Below are 25268 nucleotides of genomic sequence, written 5' to 3' on the forward strand. Positions count from 1 at the left end.
TGTTTCTCCCCCCTTGTTCAATCTCTTCCCACCTATGTTCGTGACACTTCTCACGCTCTGAATTTTTTCAATGACTTTAAGTTCCCTGGCCCCCACCACTTTATTTTCACCATGGGTGTCCAGTCCCTATATACCTCCATCCCCCACCAGGAAGGTCTCAAAGCTCTCCGCTTCTTTTTGGATTCCAGACCTAACTAGTTCCCCTCTACCACCACTCTCCTCCGTCTAGCGGAATTAGTCCTTACCCTTTAAATAATTTATCCCTTGGCTCTTCCCACTTCCTCCAAACTAAAGGCGTAGCCATGGACACCCGTATGGGTCCCAGCTATGCCTGCCTTTTTTTTTGGATTTGTGGAATAATCCATGTTCCAAGCCTATTCTGGTATACGTCCCCCACTTCTCCTTCGCTACATCGACGACTGCATTGGCGCTGCTTCCTGCACGCATGCTAAGCTCGTTGACTTCATTAACTTTGCCCCCAACTTTCACCCTGCCCTCAAATTTACCTGGTCCATTTCCGACACCTCCCCCCCCTTTCTGGATCTTTCTGTCTCTTTCTCTGAAGACAGCTTACCTACTGATGTCTACTATAAGCCTACGGACTCTCACAGTTATCTGGACTATTCCTCTTCCCACCCTATCTCTTGCAAAAATGCCATCCCCTTCTCGCAATTCCTCCGTCTCCACCTCATCTGCTCTCAGGATGAGGCTTTTCATTCCAGGACAAAGGAGATGCCTTCCTTTATTAAAGAAAGGGGCTAACCTTCCTCCACCATCACTCTGCTCTCAAACGCATCTCTCCCATTTCACGCACATATGCTTTCACCCCATCCTCCCACCACCCCACTAAGGATAGGGTTCCCCTTGTCCTCACTTACCACCCCACCAGCCTCCGGGTCCAACATATTATTCTCCGTAACTTCCACCACCTCCAACGAGATCCCACCACCAAGTACATCTTTCCCTTCCCCCCTCTTTCCGCTTTCCATAGGGATCGCTCCCTACGCGACTCCCTTATCCATTCGACCCCCCCCGATCCCTTCCCACCAATCTCCCTCTCGGCACTTATCCTTGTAAGCGGAACAAGTGCTACACATGCTCTTACACTTCCTCCCTCACCACCAGTCAGGGCCTCAGACAGTCCTTCCAGGAGAGGCGACACTTCACCTGAGAGTCGGCTGGTGTGATATACTGCGTCTGGTGCAGCCTTCTATGTATTGGCGAGACCCAACGCAGACTGGGAGACCATTTCACTGAACAACTACGCTCTGTCCGCCAGAGAAAGCAGGATCTCCCAGTGGCCACTCATTTTAATTCCATGTCCCATTCCTATTCTGATGTGTCCATCCATGGCCTCCTCTACTGTCAAGATGAAGCCACACTCAGATTGGAGGAACACCACCTTATATTCCGAATGGGTAGCCTCCAACCTGATGGCATGAACATTGACTTCTCTAACTTCCGTTAATGCCCCTCCTCCCCTTCTTACCCCATCCCTTATTTATGTATGTATGTATTTATCTATTATTTATTATTTTTCCCCCCTTTCTTTATCTTTTTTTGCCCTCTGTCCCTCTCACTATATCTTCCTCTGGTGCTCCCCTCCCCCTTTCTTGCCCCCTAGGCCTCCCATCCCATGATCCTCTCCCTTCTCCAGCCTTGTATCCCTTTTGCCAATCAACTTTCCAGCTCTTAGCTCCAACCCTCCCCCTCCTGTCTTCTCCTATCATTTCGGATCTCCCCCTCCCCCTCCCACTTTTGAATCTCTGACTATCTCTTCTTTCAGTTAGTCCTGACAAAGGGTCTCGGCTTGAAACGTCGACTGTGCCTCTTCCTATGGATGCTGCCTGGCCTGCTGCGTTCCACCAGCGTTTCGTGTGTGTTGACGAATGAAGGGGCCCACCAAGAGACCCATGATGACTCTGGAGGAATTAAAAGCTTCAGTGGCTGAGATGGGAGAGGCTGCACATACAACAACTGTTGCCCATATTTCACCAGTCGCAGCTTTATGGGAGAGTGGCCAAGAGAAAGCCTCTGTTAAAAAAAACCTCACATGAAATCTCGGCTGAGTTTGCCAGAAGGTACGTGGTAGACTCTGAAGTCAGCTGGAAGGAGGTTCTATCGGCTGATGAAACCAAAATCTAGCTTTTTGGCCATCAAACTAAACGCAATGTTTGGCGTAAGCAAAACACAGCGCATTATCAAAAACACACCATCCCTATTGTGTAGCATGGTGGTGGCTGGATCATGCTGTGGAATGCTTCAGTGCAGCAGGTCTGTAAGGCTTGTGAAGGTAGAGGGTAATATCCTGGAGGAAAACCTGATGCAGTTTGCAAGAGAACTGTAACTTGGGAGAAGATTTGTTTTCCAGCAAGACAATGACCCTAAGCATAGAGCCAAAGCTACACAGGAATGGCTTAAAAACAACAAAGTTAATGCCCTGAAGTGACCAAGTCAGAGTCCAGACCACAATCCAATTTAGAATTTTTGGCTGGAAAATGGCTGTTCACTCACAAGCCCCATGCAATCTGACAGAACTTGAGCAGTCTTGTAAACAGGAAAGGGAAAAAAATTACAGTGTCCAGATGTGCAAAGCTGATAGAGACCTACCCACAAAGACAAAAAGCTGTACTTGCTGCCAAAGGTACATCTACTAAACACTAGCTTGAAGGAGATGACTACTTAATGCAATCAATCTTTTTTATACTTGTGAATAATTTATATCACTTTGTAGAGGTCTGTTTTCAGTTTGACATGAAAGAATCTTTTTTTGTTTAGTATCAAACAAGCCTAATTAAACCCACTGCGATTTAATGTTGTAAAACAATAAAACATAAAAACTTCCAAAAGGGAGTGGATACTTTTTGTAGGCGCTGTATATGGTCTATACAAGCTCCTGATTCATTTCTTCACATACAAGTACAAGTGCAGGTTGACATGGTAGTAAAGGAGATAATGGTTGGGGGGGGGTATGAAAAGTTGTCACTAGTATTTGGATGTTAGTAGTGCTGGTAAATTTTACATTTTCAGTTCCATGGGATTGAGAGTGACTTGTTTCCCAATGCATGGCCTCAAAGTTTTCAGTTTGCAAATACTCTTCTCCCTTTTGAGCGCTGTCATGAGCCGAAGCCTTGAACTTTCTCCCCACTCTAGTTATCTCTTCCCATGTCTGAATTTCAAGTACAGCGTCTGCTTCATGAAGTTCAGACAAGCGAACAATATGGTCTGCCCAACAAAGTTAATAGAACGCAGCTGGTGCTTAGGATTTTCCCGGGGAGAGGACACAGATGTTTGCTCACATACATCTCTAGTAAATTAGAAGGATTTTGTAGAGAGCATTGATATAACTTTTCCTGTGCTTTGAGATAGCTAATATGGGTAGCCCAAATCTTGGAAGCTTATAGTAGGTGCTTGGTAGACCAAAAGTTTTCTGCCAGGTCTAAGGTCTTTTTCTTATATCTTTACCCTCAACCAATCATTGGTTGTGGTGATACATTAAATATAGTCGTCAATTTCAATCAATGATGTCTCTGTATGATGGGAGGTAAAGATTAAAGATTAGTTTTCCTCATCATGTGTACATCAAAGTATAAGTGAAATGGTCTGTTTTAACATCAATGACCAACACAGTCCAAAGATTGCGCTGGGGGCAGCCTACAAGTGTCACCACACTTCTGGCGCCTACATAGCATGTCCACAACTCACTAACGCTAACCTGTATGTCTTTGGAATGTAGGAGGGCCCCATAGCACCTAGAGGAAATCCACGCTGTCATGGGGAGAATGTACAACCTCTTTAGACAGCCACAAGAATCAAACCCTAATTGCTGATCACTGCCGCTGTAAAACATTTGTACTAATCATGCCACTCAGGTAACTAGTGAAATAATCAAAGTTTTCCAGGGTCTTACTGTTAACCTTCCTTTGCTGGAGTCAGAATAGTGCAGTAGGAGCAAATTGATACAGAACTTTCATTTATGGATCCTGAGTCATGCTTTATCCTTTGGTGAACAAGTTGACAGTGTCTGGTAGCTCAGCTTCCAGATTTGGGCAAGAGTTAGTGTTGTCTATATGACACACTAGCTCTTGAGTATTGGGTCAACTTGGTTCTGGGTAGCACCTGCGGTGTGTTGAACAGTTTCCTATTCATTTTTAGATTAACTCCATGTCAGTGGGAAGATTTGCTGAGAAAAATGCCAGGCAATCATCAACCTTGTTTGACATCAGTTTTCAATGAAATTGGTTCTGTGCAGGTCAACTAGTAAGTATCAAGGGGTTGTACCTTCATTAAACAGAAGTAAGTTGGAGATAAATTCCTCTGGGCAGCTAAATTTAAGATGGGTGTTCTAAAATTGTTCCCAACTGATGGTATCAAAATATTTACTGAAGTCAAAGGAGCTATTGTATTAAGTGCTGCTCCCTGCATTTTTGCTGGCATTGTCACGTGAAGGTTATATTTACTACACCTCCAGATGGATGGAATCAATGCTTTAGCCCTCTGTACACTTTTCTCTTAAAGATAGTCTTGATTATGGCATCTCAGAGGTCCTTTAGTACATATTCTTCTCAGATGTAGACACCAAAATTGTGAATTTGTGACTCAAGATCTTCACTGCTGAATTTTAGAATTTCAACTGGGTTGCTATCTGCTCCAGAGGCTTTGTTTTTTATAAGTCAATATTTGGCTTTCTTGACTTCTTGTCAGGACTGAAAGACTGGCTAGAAAAGATTGCAAACACAATGTTGTGAAGAGCACTCACACCAAGGACAGAGCTGAGGATGAGAGATCTTTGAGGTTTTTTCTTCTAATCAGAGTTGACTGCTTCTCTGTCCCTGATGAGTTTGGTCCTGTTCACGGTTCTCAGTAGAATAGAGCCTTGAATGTTTGGGCCATAAATGGCTTTTACAGTGCTGATCATCAGCACCATGATACACATTATGGCCATCATCGCTCAGTCGTCTGTTGTCTCCTCCACCATCAGTTCTTTAGGTCACTTATTTTTTTTTACTGAGCCTCTGCCTTCAGGTGCATGAACACCTTCTTCTTTCACCTAAGTGACAGTGCAATTTCAATCCAGAATACCTTGTTTGCAGCTAGTTCCTCAACAACCTTATCATTCTCAGTAAACTAGACTTGGTTCTTTGATTGAGTCAAACTTTCTCATCACAGGTACTAATTATTGCAAACTTTAGAGAAGCAAATAAGCTGTGAACTTCTGTGTCTCAGAGTTGGCAGGTTATTTGCGAGGGACTGTATGAGAAGAGCTGTATGTGTACTACAGGATTTCAACACTGATCTTCTGATGCAAGACTTCTGTTGATGCTTGTTTTGAAGCCAGGTTGGTGGAGGTAGTACAGCAATTAGGCTGCAGCCATTTCAGTAGGCAAAGTGCCTGTATTGATACGGATGATGCCAACATCCTTGTGGTCCTTTACTTGGACCATTATCCAACACCAACACTTGAATTTGGAGTACCTGTATGTCCATGAAGTCTTCTGTTTCTTAAATTCTTATCCCTTTAGATGAATACACACAAGAAAAAACTTTTCCAAAAGGTGTCTGACTCATTAACATTAAATATTTGTTTATCCGAAGAGCCATCCATGACTTGTTTAGGTTCCTTTGGAAAATATCCTGTTGTCTTCCATCTAAGTATTTTTGGGTCTGTATGCACTGAAATGTTCAACCCACCTATGGCTGGCCTGGAACGTAATGCATCACACTCCTTACAATCTTTCAAGTCTTAGCATATCAATCTCAGAGTAACCTGCTAGTGCTTCTGATCTTCTAACTGCTTGCTTTTTTTCCATTCTACCCATTATAACACACAATGAATTTCCAGAAGAAACATTCTAGTACAATCAATACATGTCTATTTTTAATACAGTACTGAACTCACAATATATATTGTGATTTCCATCCTTATTCTTTTATAAGTACTACATCCTCTTGAAGCATATTTAAATTATTGTCATCTGTTTCAAAACTGCTATGTGCAAATACTGGGATTAATTTAAGAAACTAATTACATCAAGAAGAACTCGTTATGTCAAGTGGCTGTGGGCTGTTTAAGTCGCCAATAAAGTACAGTTGTCAACCTGGTGGATAGCAGCCTTGTTGATACAGCCTCCAATATACCTTTAACGTGAATGTAAGATACAGAAGTAGTAGATTGATGACTGGTGCTTGTTTATTACCTTTAATGGTTTCTACTACTGCAACTTTTGATCATTTCTCTGCATTCTAACACTGCCTTATTTGTTCAAGTGTAAACAGCTTTGTAAATTACCTGTAATGCTTATGTACCCCATGAGCATTTGCTTCATATAATCTGGTCTAATCAAAAGCAATTTGAATGTTGTCAAATGCATTTTAATAATATTTGTACTGTAATCAAGGCACCCTGTCCCTTCTGAAGCCAAAATCAGATAATGCTATGACCTGCAGAAGCATTAGGTGTATCAGGCTATTGCTACGTTTTTTTGATTCTGCAATAATTGATCGCAAAATTGTTACAATAAACCAATACTCCCACAAAGATTACTAGGTTACATATCTTGATTTGTCAAATATTAACTGTTTATTAACATTCTTGGTACGGAAAGTGCAAATGGTGTTGGCAGCTTTCCCAATAATAACAAGGCTCAAGGCACAAATTAAAGGCCTCAGCTCTTTGTAGTTTGGTTCACACTCCTTGGATGGTGCCCAGTTCAGGACTGATAAAAAAGTGTTAAAAACTAATCTAACTCAATTTATCTATTTATTTATTTATTTATTTATTTATTTATTACAATGAAGAACTTTTTGGTGTAAAAGGTATTTTGCTTTTTTGCCATTCCCCCACTATATAAGTATCAAAATATCAAAAACAAGGAAGTAGAGAGTCAACTACAGGCAAGGTACAAGTCCTAAACATAAGCTTACACTTCAGCAAGTTTACTTCACATTGAATTAAAAATAAAGAAACAAAAAAAAAGCAGAAAACCATGGTCACAATTTACAAGTGAAAGTTTCAGCTTGGAGGTTTTTGTTGTGTTTAAATACGAGCAAGTAAGAAATGAATATAATTTTAAAATAAGTTTTCAATACATGCAAATATCAGATTCAAATAGTTTGTTCTTATATATGAACTGCAAACATATATAATCCTAAAAATTAGATTTTTAAGAAGTTTAATTCATAGCTAAACCTTACTCAGCCCCGAGTTCCAACAAAAATACTGAAGGTTCTGATAAAGGTTCTTCTGCCTAAAATGTTAACTGCTTCTGCTTTCCACAGATGCTGCCTGACCTGTTGAATGTTTCCAGCATTTTTTATTTTTATGTTAAATTTGAAACGTGCAGTTTTCTTGATTTTCAAATTGCTTTCCATTCCTTCTTAATTTATGATTACTTATCAAACCCAGAGACAAAACAAACTTCTGCCAATAATTTTTAAATGATTTGGTGAATTCCTTCATCAACAGAGACAGAATAGGTACTACTCACAATAATTTTTCAATTACTGCAATCTTGTTACAAAACAGATAAAGTATAAATAAAATCTAAATTTACAGTCTGGGCTGAATACATCAACAAAGTGACAAGAATTATAATTCAATGAAGAATTTTACTTCAGCTTGAATTAACAGTTACTCCGCCATGGATGGTCTCAAGCCTGGATGCGAAAGGAGGAAGGTAAGGCATGGGGCTAGTAACCTCATCCTGTAAAAACCTACTGCTACAGAAGCTCCAAAGACCTCATCCCTGGGAGTGAAAGGATCTGCAAAGGTGGGCTACACCTGGGCACATCTTGAAAGACTGGCCCAGGACAGAGAACCCTGATGAGCGGCTTCAGTGGCCTACGTCCCAATAGGGGTGATGGGCTAAGATGCCATGTCGTTGCATTAAAAATGTTCATTATATACATGCTTACGGTTGCAAAATCTATTAATAAAACAAAACTTTAGGATTTATTTTAGCATGTAGTTTATACTGGCTAATTGTTAATAATTTGTAAAAGAAGCATTCAGAACCATACTAAGTAAAATCATAGCAACCAAATTAAAAAAAACTCACCAATAATGAAAGCACTTACTTATTTTTACGACCACTGCGTGAATCTGTGGCTGACGTAGGTAATGTCTGTGTAAGTGTCGAGGCTAGTGTTGAGGAATAGCCTGTTGATTCTCTTGAAATAGTGAAATCTCGTGTAAGTTGAAAATCATTGTTTTTGAATGCTTCATAAGTGGCCTTTATAGTAGATGTTCTTCTCCCCTCCTTCATCTTATAATAAAAGCAAATAAAGTACAAATATAAAATAGAGCTGTATCATTAATTTTCAATATTTAACAACACTTTTTCATTCAACTTACAAGTGTTAGGATATATAATTCTTAAAAGTATTTAGTTACGGCACCATCACAATACATTCACACTAATATTTAACATTTGTGTAACTAATATTACACATAAGGCAAGAGTTGAAAAATTGAAATACAGTGCCTATAAAAACATTCCTCCTTTGAAAATTTTCATGTTTTATTGTTTTACAACATTGAATCACAGAGGATTTAATTTAGCTTTTTGACACTGATCAACAGAAACTACTCTTTCGTGTCAAAGTGAAAGCAAATTTCTACAAATTGGTCTAAATTTATTACAATTATTAAACACAAAATAATTTATTGTAAAAATTACCCCTTTCAGGTCAGTATTTAGTAGATGCACCTTTGGCAGGAATTACAACCTTGAGTCTGGGTGGATAGGTCTCTTATCAGCTTTGCACATCTGGATACTGTAATTTTTCCCCATTCTACTTTACAAAACTGTTCAAGCTCTGTAAGATTACACGGGGATCGTGAGTGTACAGCTCCTTTCAAGTCCAGCCACAAATTCTCAATTAGATTGTGGCCTGGACTCTGAGTTGGCCACTCCAGGACATTAACCTTGTTGTTTTTAAGCCATGCCGGTGTAGCTTTGGCTTCATGCTTAGGGTCATGGTCTTTCTGGAAAACATATCTCCTCCCAGGTCGCAGTTCTCTTGCACACTGCATCAGGTTTTCCTCCAGGACTTCCCTGCATTTTGCTGCATTCATTTTACCCTCTACCTTACAAGAGCAGGGATGTGATGCTGAGGCTTTATAAGGCACTGGTGAAGCCTCACCTTGAGTATTGTGTACAGTTTTGGGCTCCTCATCTTAGAAGAGATGTGCTGGCATTGGAGAGGGTCTGGAGGAGGTTCACAAGGATGATCCTGGGAATAAAAGGGTTATCATACGAGGAACGTTTGATGGCTCTGGGTCTGTACTCGCTGGAATTTAGAAGGATGAGGGGGGGGGGGGTCTCATTGAAACCTTTTGAATGTTGAAAGGCCTAGACAGAGTAGATGTGGAAAGGATGTTTCCCATGGGGGGAGAGTATAGGACAAGAGCGCACAGCCTCAGGATAGAGGGGCGTCTACTCAAAACACAGATGCGGAGAACTTTCTTTTGCCAGAAGGTGGTGAATTTGTGGAATTTGTTGCCACGTGCAGCTCTGGTGGCCAGGTTGTTGGGTTTATTTAAGGCAGAGATCGATAGGTTGTTGATTGGATATGGCATCAAAAGTTATAGGGAGAAGGCCGGGAAATGGGGTTAAGGAAGAGAGAAAAAAAGGAATAGCCATGATTCAATGGCGGAGCAGACTCGATGGGCCAAATGGCCTAATTTTACTCCTATGTCTTATCGTCGAAACTGTCCAGGGCCTGCCGCAGTGAAGCATCCTCACAGCATGATACAGCCACCACCATGTTTCACAGTAGTGGTTGTATGTTTTTGATTATGTGCAGTGTTTGGCTTACACCAAACACAGCATTTAGTCTTATGGCCAAAAAGCTAAATTTTGGTTTCATCAGACCACAGAACCTTCTTCCAGTTAACTTCAGAATCTCCCACATGCCTTCTGGCAAATGCTAGCCAAGATTTCATGTGAGTTTTTTTTCAATAGAGGCTTTCTCTTGGCCACTCTCCCATAAAACTGTAACTAGTGAAGCACCTGGCCAACAGTTGTTGTATGTGCAGTCTCTCCTATCTCAGCCACTGAGGCTTGTAGTTCCTCCAGAATTGTCGTAGGTCTCTTGGTGGCCTCCTTCACTAGTCCCCTTCTTTCACAGTCACTCAGTTTTTGAGGATGGGCTGCTCTAGCAGATTTACAGCTGTGCCATATTCTTTCCATTTCTTGACGATTGACTTAACTGTACTCCAAGAGATATTCAGTGACATGGCAATTTTCTTGTATCCATCTCCTGACTCGTGCTTTTTAATAACCTTTCTGCAGAGTTGCTTGGAGTGTTCTTTTGTCTTCATGGTGCAGTTTTTGCCAGGATACTGACTCACCAGCAGTTGGATCTTCCAGATACAGGTGTATTTTTACAACAATCAATTGAAACACCTTGACTGCACACAGGTCACCAAAAATAGATCCCTGTTTAACTAATTATGTGACTTCCAAAACCAACTGGCTGCACCAGTCACAAACAAGGAAAACCTGCAGATGCTAGAAATCCAAGTAACACACACAAAATGCTGAAGGAACTCAGCAGACCAGACAGCATCTATGGAAAAGAGTACAGTCGACGTTTCGGGCTGAGACCCTTCGGCAATAATTGATACTTATGCAATCAATTATTGTGCTTTATATTTGTAATTAATTTAGATTCTTTGTAGAGATCTGTTTACATTTTGACTTGAGCCAAAGTTAGAAAGCCAAATTAAATCCACTGTGATTCAATGTTGTATAAACAATAAAACGTGAAAGCTTCAAAGGGGGTTGAATACTTTTTATAGGCACTGTATGTAGCAGTTTAGGAATTGGACCTTGGTTAATTATTTTCTCGGCTTGTGATACAGATTTTTATTTGTTTTTAATAATACTTACAGGCAAAGGAGTTGCTGGCATTGTCAGTCTTTATTGGCTATTCCCAAGTATCTTTGGTAGTGGAGACTTTTGTTCCTTAATCACTGAGGAGCTCCCTAATAAACAGCTATTGGGTAGTGTTTTTCGATTGAGTTGCAGCAGTGAGTCAGAGTATTATACAACACAGAAACAGGCTAATTTGTTTCAACTTGTCCATGCTGACTAAGGTGCCTACCTGAGCTAGTCCCATTTGTCTGTATTTGGGCCATATTTTTCTAATCCTTTCCTGTCTATATGCCTGTCCAAATACCTTTCATATGTCACAACTGTATCCACCCAAACACTTTCTACGACAGCAGATTCTGTACCCACCAGCCTCTGTGTGATGAAGTTACTCCTGAGGTCTCTTTTAAATCTTTTCCCTCTCACCTTAAACCCCTGTCTTCCAGTTTTAGACTCCTTTATCCTAGGAAAAATACTGTAATCACCCACTTTGTCTGCACCCCATATAATTTTATAACACTCTATCAAAGAACTCCTCAGCCTCCTTTGTTTGAGGAAAAACCAGTTGCAGCATATCCAGTCTCTCCTTATAAGCCAAGCCTTCCTGTCCAAAAAAAAATCCTTGTGATTTTTTTCTGCACTCCCTCAGGCTTACTCACAGTTCCGTAGCTTGGTAAGAATCACACACAGTAATCTAATTGTGTCTAACCAAGTTTTTTTTACTTCTGTGAGTGTACACTTCAAAGGGATATTTGCAGATGGTGGTGCTGTCATGTACCTGTTCTCCTGGTCATCCTTGATGGGGAAGGCCAAGAGTTTGAGAGGTGAATTTATGAGTAATTAGTTGAAACAAGTCGTAGCTAGTGGTAGAAGCAGTGAACAATTAGTTGATAGGAGAGGGATCAATCATGCAAACTGATATGCATGTTTTGTATTGGGAAGAGTCAAGAGATGTTCATCTAGCCAAGGTGTTAATGGTGTTAATGCCTTGCAAGCAAAGTCATAGAAGCATCTAACAACTAGCTATGGGATAAATCTAATGGAAACTTTGATAATTCCTACAGTATTGTCAAATACAAAGAAACACATCTCTGATGTAAGAGTAAACAAGAAATTTTGCAGATGCTGGAAATCCACAGCCACACACACACAAAATGCTGGAGGAACTCAGCAGGTCAGGCAGCATCTATGGAAATGAATAAGCAGTCGATGTTTCGGGCCATGATCCTTCTTCAGGACTGGAAAGGAAGGGGGAAGACGCTAGAATAAAAAAGTAGGGGAGGGGAAGGAGGACAGCGAGAAGGTGATAGGTGAAGCGAGGTAAGTAGGAAAGGTATACGGTTGGAGAGGAAGGAATCTGACGAGAGACAAGAGTGGACCCATAGGAGAAAGGGAAGGAGGGATCGCAGGGGGAGGTGAAAGGCAAGTGATAAGAGGTAAGAGGCCAGAGCAGGGAATAGAAGAAGGGAGAGGGAGGGATTTTTTTTCCTAGAAGGAGAAATCAATATTCATGCCATCAGGTTGGAGCCAGTAGAAATATAACGCGCTGCTCCTCCACCCAGAGGGTGGCCTCTTCGTGGCCCAAGAGGAGGCCATGGAACAACATGTCGGAATGGGAACAGGAGTTATAATTAAAATGTTTGGTCATCGGTAAGTTCTGCTTCTAGAAGGAGCAGCAATGTTGCTCAATAAAGCATCCCCCCAATTTATGATGGGTCTCACCAATGTAAAGGAGGCCACATCAGAAGCACCGGACATAATAGACAACCCCAGCAAATTCACAGGTGAAGTGTTGCTTCACATGGGAGGACAGTTTGGTGCCTTGAATGGAGGTGAGGGGGGAGGTAAAAAGGCAGGTGTAGCACTTTGTTGCTTGCAGTGATAAGTGCCGGATTGGAATTTAGGGAGAGGGACAAATGCACAAGGAAATCACAGAGAGATTGATCTTTGCGGAAAGTGGAGGTGATGGGGGCGGGGGGGGTGGAAAGGAGAGGTAAAGATATGTTTGGTGGTAAGATTCCTTTGGAGATAGCGGAAGATGCAGAGAATGATGTGTCGGATGCAGAGGCTCATGGGATGGTAGGTATGGACAAGAGGAACTCTATTACTGTTAAGGTGGTGGGAAGGTGGGGAGAGAGCAGATGTTCAGGAAGTGGAGGAGATGTGGATAAGGGCAACATCAATTTTGGAGGAAGGGAAACCATCTTCATTGAAGAAGCAGGACATATCTGAGGTCCTGGAAAGGAAAGCCACATCCTGGGAACAGATGCGGTGGAGACAGAGAAACTAAAAAAAGGGAATAGCATTTTTTACAGGTGACTGGGTGGGAAGAAACATAGCCAAGGTAACCATGGGAATTGTTAGGTTTATAAAAGATGTCGATCAACAGTTTGTCTCCAGAGATGGAGACAGCAAGATTGAGAAAGGGGAGGGAAATATCAGAAATGGACCAAGTGAATTTAAGGGCAAGGTTTAAGTTGGGGGCAAAGTTGATATATAACCATATAACAATTACAGCATGGAACGGGCCATCTCGGCCCTTCTAGTCCATGCCGAACTCTTACCTTATCCTAGTCCCACTGTCCAGCACTCAGCCCATAACCCTCCATCCCTTTCCTGTCCATATATCTATCCAATTTAACTTCAAACGACAACATAGAACCTGCCTCAACCTGCTTCTGCTGGAAGCTCATTCCACACAGCTACCACTCTCTGAGTAAAGAAGTTCCTCCTCATGTTACCCCTAAACTTTTGTCTTCTCTCAACCCATGTCCTCTTGTTTGAATCTTCCCTACTCTCAATGGAAAAAGTCTAACCACATCAACTCTATCAATCCCCCTCATAATTTTAAACACCTCTATCAAGTTCCCCCGTCAACCTTCTACGCTCCAAACAATAAAGACCTAACTTGTTCAACCTTTCTCTGTAACTTAGGAGATGAAACCCAGGTAACATTTTAGTAAACCTCCTCTGTACTCTCTCAATTTTATTGACATCTTTCCTATAATTCGGTGACCAGAACTGTACACAATACTCCAGATTTGGCCTTACCAGTGCCTTATACAAATTCAACATTACATCCCAACTCCTATACTCAATGCTCCGATTAATAAAGGCCAGCAAACCAAAAGTTTTCTTCACCACCCTATCCACATGAGATTCCATCTTCAGGGAACTATGTACCATTATTCCTAGATCCCTCTGTTCTACTGCATTCCTTTAATGCCCTACCATTTACCATGTATGTCCTATTTTGATTAGTTCTACCAAAATGTAGCACCTTACATTTTTCTGCATTAAACTCTATCTGCCATCTTTCAGTCCACTCTTCTAACTGTCCTAAATCTCTCTGCAAGTTTTGAAAACCTACCTCATCATCCACAACACTACCTATCTTAGTATCATGTGCATACTTACTCATCCAATTTAACACCCCATCATCCAGATCATTAATATATATTACAAACAACATTGGACCCAGTACAGATCCCTGAGGCACACCACTACACACGGTCCTCCAATCTGACACACGGTTATCCACCACTACTCTCTAGCGTCTCCGATCTAGCCACTGCTGAATCCATTTTACTACTTCAATATTAATGCCTAACGATTGAACCTTCCTAACTAACCTTCCCTAAGGAACCTTGTTAACATCCACTGCTTTACCCTCGTCAACTTCCTTAGTAACCTCATCAAAAAACTCAATAAGATTTGTCAAACATGACCTTCCACGCACAAATCCATGTTGACTGTTCCTAATCAGACCCTGTCTATCCAAATAATTACATATACCATCTCTAAGAATACTTTCCATCAATTTACCCACCACTGACGTCAAACTCACAGGCTGATAATTGCCAGGTTTACTCTTAGAACCCTTTTTAAAACAATGGAACCACATGAGCAATTGATGAAATCAACGAGCTCAGCATGGATGCATGAATGCAGTTGTCAATGAACTGGAGAAAGAGTTGGGGAGCACTACCAGGGAAGGCTTGGAATATGGACTATTTGGTGTAGCTAACAAAAAGGCAGGCGTAGCTGGGGCACATGGTTATCCCTCAAATCTGGAGAAAGTGTGAGGAGCCGAAGGAAAAACTGCTGAGGGTGAGGATCAGATCTGCCAGATGGAGGAGGATGGTGGTGGAGGGGAACTGGTTGAAACTTTTATTGGGAAAGAAACAGAGAGCTTTAAGGTCTTCTTGATGGATGATAGAAGTGTTCTGGGACTGGACACGCATGGTGAAATATTAGGCGGCCAGGGCAAGTTAGTGAGAAGATTCCAAGGGCTGGAGAACTGTTGTGGATGTAGGTGCAAAGGGACTGAATCAATGGGGACAGAATGGAGCCGAAGTATGAGAATATGAATTCAGTGGGGCAGGAATGGGCAGACACAATGGGCCTATCTGGACAAACAAGAGGTCATATCGGATAATTAGAGAGATATGTGTGGCAGAAACAATTGCTTTATATTACCAGGTAATTTCAGTCTATCAATGAAAAATCATTTGTTACCTGTGCTGTGGCTTGAACAGCCTGGGCTGCTGCCATAGTAATAGCTACAGCTCCTGGTCCTGCTCCTGGAGATAATGAGGTCAGATTGTATGAGCTGAGGGGTTGTGATGAATTAACATTGTAGGCACTGTTAGATGTTGATGTTAAATTGTTATTACGGCACCCTGTAAAGAACAAAAAAAAAAGGAAAGGTAAATTATATCAATGCCAAAGTTCGATAAAACTGTAATATATCTTGTATCACAGACTTGCAAAACACTGTTTTACTTTGTCAAAAGTCCTTATGTGAACAGAATGACCAGGACATTTTTCTATTCCATAGTAGAACATGAAATAGAGAGCAAATCAATTTTGGTTCAAACTTCATTAATATTAGAAATAAATCTAATGCTTAGAAATTCATTTCCGCTTTTGCTTTTTAAAGGAAGCAGCACATTCTATTCTGTTTCAGAAATTCCTTCAGACCTAGGGTAGAGTGACAAACTGTTACTTTATGGTCCTTTTAACTTACTGACCAGCAATTACTTTTTTTGGCAAGTATTTTATGGACAAATAACATTTATTAGTTTTCATATTCTTTGAAGTAAACAACAGAAACAAATCCATTTTATTGTTTTTTAATGTATTACTCAAAATAAAAAGATTAGAATTTCCTTAAAGTTATAGTTTGAAAGCTATAGAATACAAAGAATAATACCAAATAATTAAGAAAATGTAAATAAATAAATGATCAAAATGTGAATGGAAAGAAAACAAAACATTCCTCAAAATATTATCAAATCTGCTAAAGACATGCTTCAGAAGATATAAATAAAGATTATGTAATGATATCTTAATTATAAGCAACACTACAAGTAGGGAGTTACGGAAATCTCACTGTATGTATGTAAATCTGTATGTTTGAACAAAGAATAGTTGGAACGAATCCTATAAATGCAATGAAAGGAAGTTGAAAGGGTTGAAAAGAAGTTGAAATAAGCACATAAAAGGGTGTGGTGACTGGGTTAGATGAAGAGGGGTTAAGGAGGAAATCCATATGGTGAATAAACATCATTTTTCAGTTGGGCCAGGCAATCAATTTCCTGGGTTTGCAGACTTGATGTAATTGTGCATTAATTTACATGGCAGAAAGAAATTAATATCTCTATTTAACACCAAATACTCTGAATTTAACAGTTTTCTCCTTAAAGTAAATTAGGCAACTTTAAACTGCTCAGCAACTCTGTATTCTTAATGTACAGAAATATACAAGTAGATTTTGCTTGATTCATAAATTTGGAAATTTCAGTCTAAACATTGAAGAACAATTTACCTTGACATCAATTAAGGTACCAATCCAGTACACATATTTCTCAATAATTTAGTAAACACAAGATAAAATCTTTTTGAAACGAAACGTATGTCTCTCAATTCTCATTAAAAGATCTTTACCCACAATATTTGCCAGAATTATAGATGATTTTGTAGCAATTATTCACATTTTATAAAAAAAAAGTTAGTGCCTACAGCCAAGTAATGTTTTGTGAGAAAATGGCCTGTCCGGTATTGAGAGTGGAAGTATGCGCTTTAAGATTAGTTTGTATGTTGTTCTAGACTCCCGCCACTGGGTGGTAGTGTGGAACAAATCTTATATTGTTGGATTATCATGATATTTGCCTGATTTAAAATTGGGCAACTTCTCAGCTAAATTAATCTTTGTTATATTTTCAGATATTTGAATAGTAACTACTTCTTCACCTGGAACTTCTTAAAACTAATTCAATCACTAAAAGAGCAAATTATTATCCTGCATAACTCCAACCGATTACAATTACCCTGGGTTCTGAAGAAGGCTGCCAAAGACATTGTGGATTAGTACTGATCTTTCATGAAACACTAGAGCCAGGGATGTTTCTGGAGAACTGGAAAATTGCATATGTCACACTACTAAGAAAGGAGGCAGGCAAAAAAATAAGAAATTTATAGGCCAGTTAGCCTGACTTCAGTGGCTGGCAAAGTATTAGTCTATTACTACATATGAAGTTTCGGGGTACTTGGAAGCACATGATAAAATAGTGGAAGCTGGCATGATTTCCTTAAGGGGAGATCTTCACTGACAAATCTGTTGAAAGACAAAGGAGAGTCAGCAGATTTTGTCTTGGATTTTCAGAAGGTCCTTAGTAGGAGCCACACGAGGCTGCTAAACAAGATAGGAGTCCATGGTGTTGTAGGAAAGGTACTAATGTGGATAAAAGATTGGCTAACTGTCAAAAGGCAAAGGGTGGGAATACGAGGGGCCTGTTCTGATTGGCTGCTCTAGTCAAGGGAGGTGCTCTGCAGGGATTAGTTTTCGGTCCACTACTTTTCAAGCTATATGTTAATGATATGGATTTTAGAATTGATGGTTTTGCGGCTAAGATTGCAAATGACACCAAGAAAAGTGGAGGGGCAAGTAATGTTGAGGAAGCAGGGAGTGGATAGGTTGGGAGAATGGGCAATAAAATGGCAGATGGAACACAGTGCAGGGAAGTGTATGGTCATACACTTTTCCAAATGGGGAGAGAATTCAAAAATGAGAGGTGAAAAAAGAGGCTTAGGAGTCCGAGTGCAGGATTCTCTAAAGGTTGTTTTTCAGATTGAGTCAGCAGTAAGGAAGGCAAAAACAATGTTAGCATTAATTTTGAGAGGACTAGAATATAAAAACAAGGATATAATGGTGAGGCTTTATAAGGCATTGGTCAGACTATATTTGGAGTATTGTGATCAATTTGGGCCCCATATCTAAGGATATGCTGGCATTGCAAAAAGTCCAGATCAAGTTTACAAGAGTGATACAGAGACTGAAAGCATTAACATGCAGAGCATTTGATGGCTCTCGGCCTATGTTCATAGGAGTTTAGAAGGATGATCTCATTTAAATGTACTAAATACAAGGCCAGGATAAGGTGGATGTGGAGAGGATGTTTCCAGTAGTGGGAGAGTCTAGGACCAAGGGATAGTCTCAGAATAAAAGGATGCCCTTTAAAAATGAGATGATGAGGGATTTCTTTAGCTAGAGAGTGGTGAATCTATAGAATTCATTGCAAAAGATGGCCATGGAAGCCAAGTCATTGGGTATATTTAAGCAGAGTTTGATAGGTTCTTGATTAGTATGGGTGTCAAAACTGGGAGAAGGCAGGAGAGTGGGGTTGAGAGGGAATAACAAAATCAAACATGATCGAATGGCAGAGCAGACTCGATGGGCTGAATCCTAATTCTGCTCCAATGGCTTTGTGACCAATGGTCCAATGGTCTAATGGTCTTGTAAGGCAAGATGAATGACCTGCCTCACGAACAAGTAGAAAGCAAGTCTGCTGAACTGGTCACCCACAGACCAAGATAAATAGTAATTACAATATGTGAGTCAGGTCATCCAACCCAGGATCTTTTCATTAACTACATAGAATCATACACTGTCAATAACTGTAACGGTCGTAAAATGCTTATGCCTAAAAGGAAGGTATTAGCTTAGCTAATAAACAATTCAAATTACCTGGTGTATTTTCTTTTGAAGCATCTGATGTAAGTGTTGATAAAAGAGCTTCTGATTTGAATTTCTTCTCAGGAATGTGATCCACAGAATGATGTGTAGATGGGTTATATTTCCGTTCTGCAAAATGTCACAAAATAAATCAAATGCAGATTCGTTTAATGGAAGCTATTTACTTGCATTTTTTTAACTTAGTAACCAACTCTGAATTCATATCAACAAATTTTGTATCATCAAATACAAAATTCTTCAGCATAGCCTGGTACAGACCTAGCATTGTACTAGCAGTGTGGATGATCCCTTGGGTATTACAGGAGTTCTAAAAGATTAATTGCAAGAAATTAACACTAACTACACTAAATTTTGACCATTATTTTCCTACGATGACACTTTGGAACTCTCTACAAAATCAGGTATTTACTATTGAGGAATGGAATACTGATCCATTGAATATTATGTTGTTCCAATTTCTATAACAAATAATCCCAGATTAGGTAAGGCTACCTGCCTTAGGGTGCATGAGGCTACTATGCCGCATTAAATTTGCAGTTTTTCTGCATGAAGTAAATTCAGCCCAAAAAGTAGTTTTAAAAGCCACTACTCCGCACTTACTTTCGAGTGGAGTGTGTGAATGAGCATGGTGGTTATTAACTGGCTGAGGTGGATTGTCCAATTCCAATGATCCTGAAAGGGAAACAGAAAATATTAACCAGTTAAATAATTCCTTAACTATAGAGAATTCTTCCCTTATAGCTCCAGATAAATCTGCAATCTAATATCGTTTCAGGTTATATGATCCTAGCTACATAAACCATTTATTTTAGTAAACTTTAGCTTTACCAAGTTAATTTGAGAACCTCTGCAATAAAATTAGGATCTACAAAATTGGCTCTTCCAATGACTGCACTAAATAAGTACGATGCAAAAGTCTTAAGTACATATATATAGCTAGGGTGCCTAAGACTTTTGCACAATACTGTAGTAATTTTATGTATTGTGCTGTACTGCTGCTGCAAAAAAAACAAACAAATTTCATGACAACTTGAGTGATGATAAACCTGATTCTGATATGGACTGAGAATGAAAAAGGAGCAAGGAGAGGGGAATCATGGTTGGCAAAAGAGGAAGCAAGAGGGGAGGGAGATGGGAAGGAGTAGGAAGACACTCTCCACCTCCAGCACTCCTCTGCCACCTGTCCCACACCCCTCCCAGGGTGCAGCATCCTTGCCATTCCCAACATCCTTTGCTGCAGCCAGATTTACAAAATACGTTTGTAGTTCTTCAGTCTACATCGTCAGCTACAGACTGTGCAACAGTCTTTGGTGTTTTTTCTCTCTCTGTCACACGTGTGTGTGTGTGTGTGTGTGTGTGTGTATGTATATATATAGAGAATATAGATATATACAGTGGCATGCAAAAGTTTGGGCACCCCTGGTCAAAATTTCTGTTACTGTGAATAGCTAAGCGAGTAAAGGATTACCTGATTTCCAAAAGGCATAAAGTTAAAGATGACGTATTTCTTTAATATTTTCAGCAAGATTATTTTTTAATTTCCATCTTTTACAGTTTCAAAATAACAAAAAAGGAAAGGGGCCAGAAGCAAAAGTTTGGGCACCCTGCATGGTCAGTCCTTAGTAACAAACCCTTTGGCAAGTATCACAGCTTGTAAACGCTTTCTGTAGCCAGCTAACAGTCTTTCAATTCTTGTTTGGGGAATTTTTACCCATTCTTACTTGCAAAAGGTTTCTAGTTCTGTGAGATTCTTGGGCTGTCTTGCATGTACTGCTCTTTTGAGATCTATCCACAGATTTTCGATGATGTTTAAAAGGTCAAGGGACTTTGATGGCCATGGTAAAACCTTCAGCTTGCGCCTCTTGAGGTAGTCTATTATGGATTTTGAAGTGTGCTTAGGATCATTATTCTGTTGTAGAGGCCACCCTCTTTTCATGTTTGGCTTTTTTATAGATGGTGTGATGTTTGCTTCCAGAATTTGCTGGTATTTAATTGAATTAATTCTTCCCTTTACCAGTGAAATGTTCCCCGTGCCACTGGTTGCAACACAAGCTCAAAGCGTGATCGATCCACCCCCGTGCTTAACAGTTGGATAGGTGTTCTTTTCATGAAATGCTGCACCCTTTTCTCCAAACATACCTTTGCTCATTGCGGCCAAAAAGTTCTGTTTTAACTTCATCAGTCCACAGGACTTGTTTCCAAAATACATCAGGCTTGTTTAGATGTTCCTTTGCAAATTTCTGACGCTGAATTTTGTGGTGAGGACACAGGAAATAGACAATAGACAATAGGTGCAGGAGTAGGCCATTCGGCTCTTCGAGCCAGCACTGCCATTCACTGTGATCATGGCAGATCATCCACAATCAGTACCCTGTTCCTGCCTTCTCCCCATATCCTTTGACTCTGCTACCTTTAAGAGCTCTATCTAACTCTTTCTTGAAAGAATCCAGAGAATTGGCCTCCACTGCCTTCTTAGGCAGAGCATTCCACAGATCCACAACCCTCTGTATGAAAAAGTTTTTCCTCAACTCCATTCTAAATGGGTCTACCCCTTATTCTCAAATTGTGGCCTCTGGTTCTGGACTCCCCCAACATCGGGAACATGTTTCCTGCCTCTAGTGTGTCCAATCCCTTAATAATCTTATATGTTTCAATCAGATCCCCTCTCATCTTTCTAAATTCCAGTGTATATAAGCGCAGTTGCACCAATCTTTCAACATATGACATTCCCGCCATCCTTGGAATTAACCCAGTGAACCTACGCTGCACTCCCTCCATAGCAAGAATGTCCTTCCTCAAACTTGGAGACAAAAACTGCACACAATACTTCAGGTGGGGTCTCACCAGGGCCTTGTACAACGGCAGAAGGACCTCTTTGCTCCTATACTCAACTCCTCTTGTTATGAAGGCCAACGTGCCATTAGCTTTCTTCACTGCCTGCTGTACCTGCATGCTTACTTTCAGTGACTGATGAACAAGAACACCCAGATCTTGTTGTACTTCCCCTTTTCATAACTTTACTCCATTCAGATAGTAATCTGCCTTCCTGTTCTTGCCACCAAAGTGGATAACCTCACATTTGTCCACATTAAACTGCATCTGCTCACTCACCCAACCTGTCCAAGTCACCCTGTATTCTCATAACATTCTCCTCACATTTCACACTGTTACCCAGCTTTGTGTCATCTGCAAATTTGCTAATGTTACTTTTAATCCCTTCATCTAAATCATTAATGTATATTATAAATAGCTGCGGTCCCAGCACCAAGCCTTGCGGTACCCCACTAGTCACTGCCTGCCATTCTGAAAAGGACCTGTTAATCCCAACAACAGGAATTCTGCAGATGCTGGAAATTCAAGCAACATACATCAAAGTTGCTGGTGAATGCAGCAGGCCAAGCAGCATCTATAGAAAGAGGTGCAGTCGACGTTTCAGGCGAGACCCTTCGTCAGGACGAAGGGTCTCGCCTGAAACGTCGACTGCACCTCTTTCTATAGATGCTGCTTGGCCTGCTGCGTTCACCAGCAACTTTGATGTATGTTGTTAATCCCAACTCCTTGTTTCCTGTCTGCCAACCAATTTTCCATCCATGTCAGTACCCTACCACCAATACCATATGCTCTAATTTTGCCCACTAACCTTCTATGATTTCTCCTTCGTAAATCCATGCTGACTTGGACCTATCCTGCTGCTGCTATCCAAATATGCCACTATTTCATCTTTTATAATTGACTCCAGCATCTTCCCCACCACTGATATCAGACGAACTGGTCTATAATTGCCTGTTTTCTCTCTCCCTCCTTTCTTAAAAAGTGGGATAACATTAGCTACTCTCCAATCCACAGGAACTGATTCTGAATCTATAGAGCATTGGAAAACAATTACCAATGCATCCACCATTTCTACAGCCACCTCCTTAAGTACCCTGGGATGCAGACCATCAGGCCCTGGGGATTTATCACCCTTCAGTCCCATCAGTTTACCCAACACCATTTTCTGCCTAATGCAAATTTCCTTCAGTTCCTTTGTTACCCGAGGTCCTCTGGCCACTATTACATCTGGGAGATTATTTGTGTCTTCCCTAATGAAGACAGATCCAAAGTACCTGTTCAGCTCGTCTGCCATTTCCTTGTTCCCCATAATAATTTCACCCATTTCTGTCTTCAAGGACCCAACTTTGGTCTTAACTAACTTTTTCCTCTTCACATACCTAAAGCAGCTTTTACTATCCTCCTTTATATTCTTTGCTAGCTTACCTTCATATCTCATCTTTTCCCCCCGTATTGCCTTTTTTAGTTATCTTCTGTTGCTCCTTAAAAGTCTCCCAATCCTCTGGTTTCCCGCTCATCCTTGCTATGTTATACTTCCTCTCTTTTATTTTTGTACTGTCCTTTACTTCCCTTGTCATCCACGGTCGCCCCTTACTCCCCTAAGAATCTTTCTTCCTCTTTGGGATGAACTGATCCTGCACCTTCTGTATTATTCCCAGAAATATCTGCCATTGTTGTTCCACTGTCATCCCTGCTAGGGTATTTTTCCAGTCAACTTTGGCCAGCTCCTCCTTCATGGGTCCATAGTCCCCTTTGTTCAACTGTAATACTGACACTTCCGATTTTCCCTTCTCCTTCTCAAATTGTAGATTAAAATTTACCACATTATGGTCACTATCTCCTAATGGCTCCTTTACCTCGAGTTCCCTTATCAAATCTGGCTCATTACACAACGCTAAATCCAGAATTGCCTTCTCCCTAGTAGGCTCTAGTACAAGCTGCTCTAAGAATCCATCTCTGAGGCTCTCCACAAACTCCCTTTCTTGGGGTCCAGTACCAACCTGATTTTCCCAGTCTACCCGCATGTTGAAATCCCCTATAACAACCGTAGTATTACCTTTGCGACATGCCAATTTTAACTCTTGATTTAACTTGCACCCTATATCCAGGCAGTAAATACTGTTTGAGGGCCTGTAGATAACTCCCATTAGGGTCTTTTTACTCTTACAGTTTTTCAGTACTGACTCTACATCTCCTGATTCTATGTGCCCCCTCGCAAGTGACTGAATTTCATTCCTCACCAACAGAGCTACCCCACCCCCTCTGCCAACCTGTCTGTCCTTTCGATAGGATGTATACCCTGAATATTCATTTCCCAGCCCTGGTCCTCTTGCAACCATGTCTCTCCGTTAGTCCCACAACATCATACTTGCCGATTTCCAATTGAGCCTCAAGCTCATCCACTTTATTTCTTATATTCCATGCATTCATATATAATACTTTTAATCCATTTAAAGTAATACTTTTACTCCCCTCACCTTTCACATTGATTCCTATTGACTTGGCCATAATCTCTGATCCCTTCCTGAGCTTTCTGCCGTTAATTCTGTTGTCTTTCTTAACTTTTCTTATTCTCTCTTTCCATTTAACTCCATCCTTATATTTCCAGTTTGTCCCCTCCCCCCACTACTTAGTTTAAACACACCTCTGTAGCAGTGGCAAACCTGCATGGCAGAATGCTGGTCCCCCACCTGTTAAGATGCAACCCGTCCCTTCTGTACAATTCATCCTTACCCCAAAACAGATCTCAGTGGTCCAAGAATCTAACTCCCTGTCTCCCGCACCAGCTCCTCAGCCACACATTCAAATCCCCTATCTCCCTGTTCCTGTCCTCACCAGCACAAGGAATTGGAAAAAGGTTTTCTTCTGATGACTCTTCCATGAAGGTCATATTTGTGCAGGTGTCGCTGCACAGTAGAACAGTGCACCACCATTCCAGAGCCTCCTAAAACTTCCTGAAGGTCTTTTGCAGTCAAATGGGGATTCTGATTTGCCTTTCTAGCAATCCTACGAGCAGTTCTCTCAAAGTTTTCTTGGTCTTCCAGACTTCAATTTGACCTCCACCGTTCCTGTTAACTGCCATTTCTTAATTACATTACAAACTGAGGAAACGGCTACCTGAAAATGCTTTGCTATCTTCTTATAGCCTTCTCGTGCATTGTGGGCATCATTTATTTTAATTTTCAGAGTGCTAGGCAGCTGCTTAGAGGAGCCCATGGCTGCTGATTGTTGGGACAAGGTTTGAGGAGTCAGGGTATTTATAAACCATATAACAACTACAGCACGGAAACAGGCCATCTCGGCCCTTCTAGTCAGTGCCAAACTCTTACCCTATCCTAGTCCCACTGACCTGCATCCAGCCCATAACCCTCCATTCCTTTCCTGTCCATATAGTTGTCCAATTTAACTTTAAACAACAACATCGAACCTGCCTCAACCACTTCCAGCTGTGCTGGAAGCTCGTTCCACACAGCTACCACTCTCTGAGTAAAGAAGTTCCCCCTCATGTTACCCCTAAACTT

The 25268-nt window shown here is 40.8% G+C and overlaps 1 protein-coding gene across 3 annotated transcripts in view; it reads right to left on the bottom strand.

Annotated features, from left to right (window-relative positions):
* ing3 (inhibitor of growth family, member 3) overlaps positions 1 to 25268 on the bottom strand; it is a 49593-nt gene that overhangs the window by 4187 nt on the left and 20138 nt on the right. For all 3 annotated transcript variants that reach the window (XM_063057816.1, XM_063057817.1, XM_063057818.1), the window contains 4 exons: positions 19516 to 19587; positions 18907 to 19023; positions 15396 to 15559; positions 8077 to 8264 (listed from right to left, as the gene is read on the bottom strand). In XM_063057816.1, the coding sequence (XP_062913886.1) occupies positions 8077 to 8264; positions 15396 to 15559; positions 18907 to 19023; positions 19516 to 19587 (541 nt within the window). The remainder of the gene's footprint in view (positions 1 to 8076; positions 8265 to 15395; positions 15560 to 18906; positions 19024 to 19515; positions 19588 to 25268) is intronic.

Source organism: Mobula hypostoma, chromosome 9 (genome assembly GCF_963921235.1).
Source record: "Mobula hypostoma chromosome 9, sMobHyp1.1, whole genome shotgun sequence".
NCBI lineage: Eukaryota > Metazoa > Chordata > Chondrichthyes > Myliobatiformes > Myliobatidae > Mobula > Mobula hypostoma.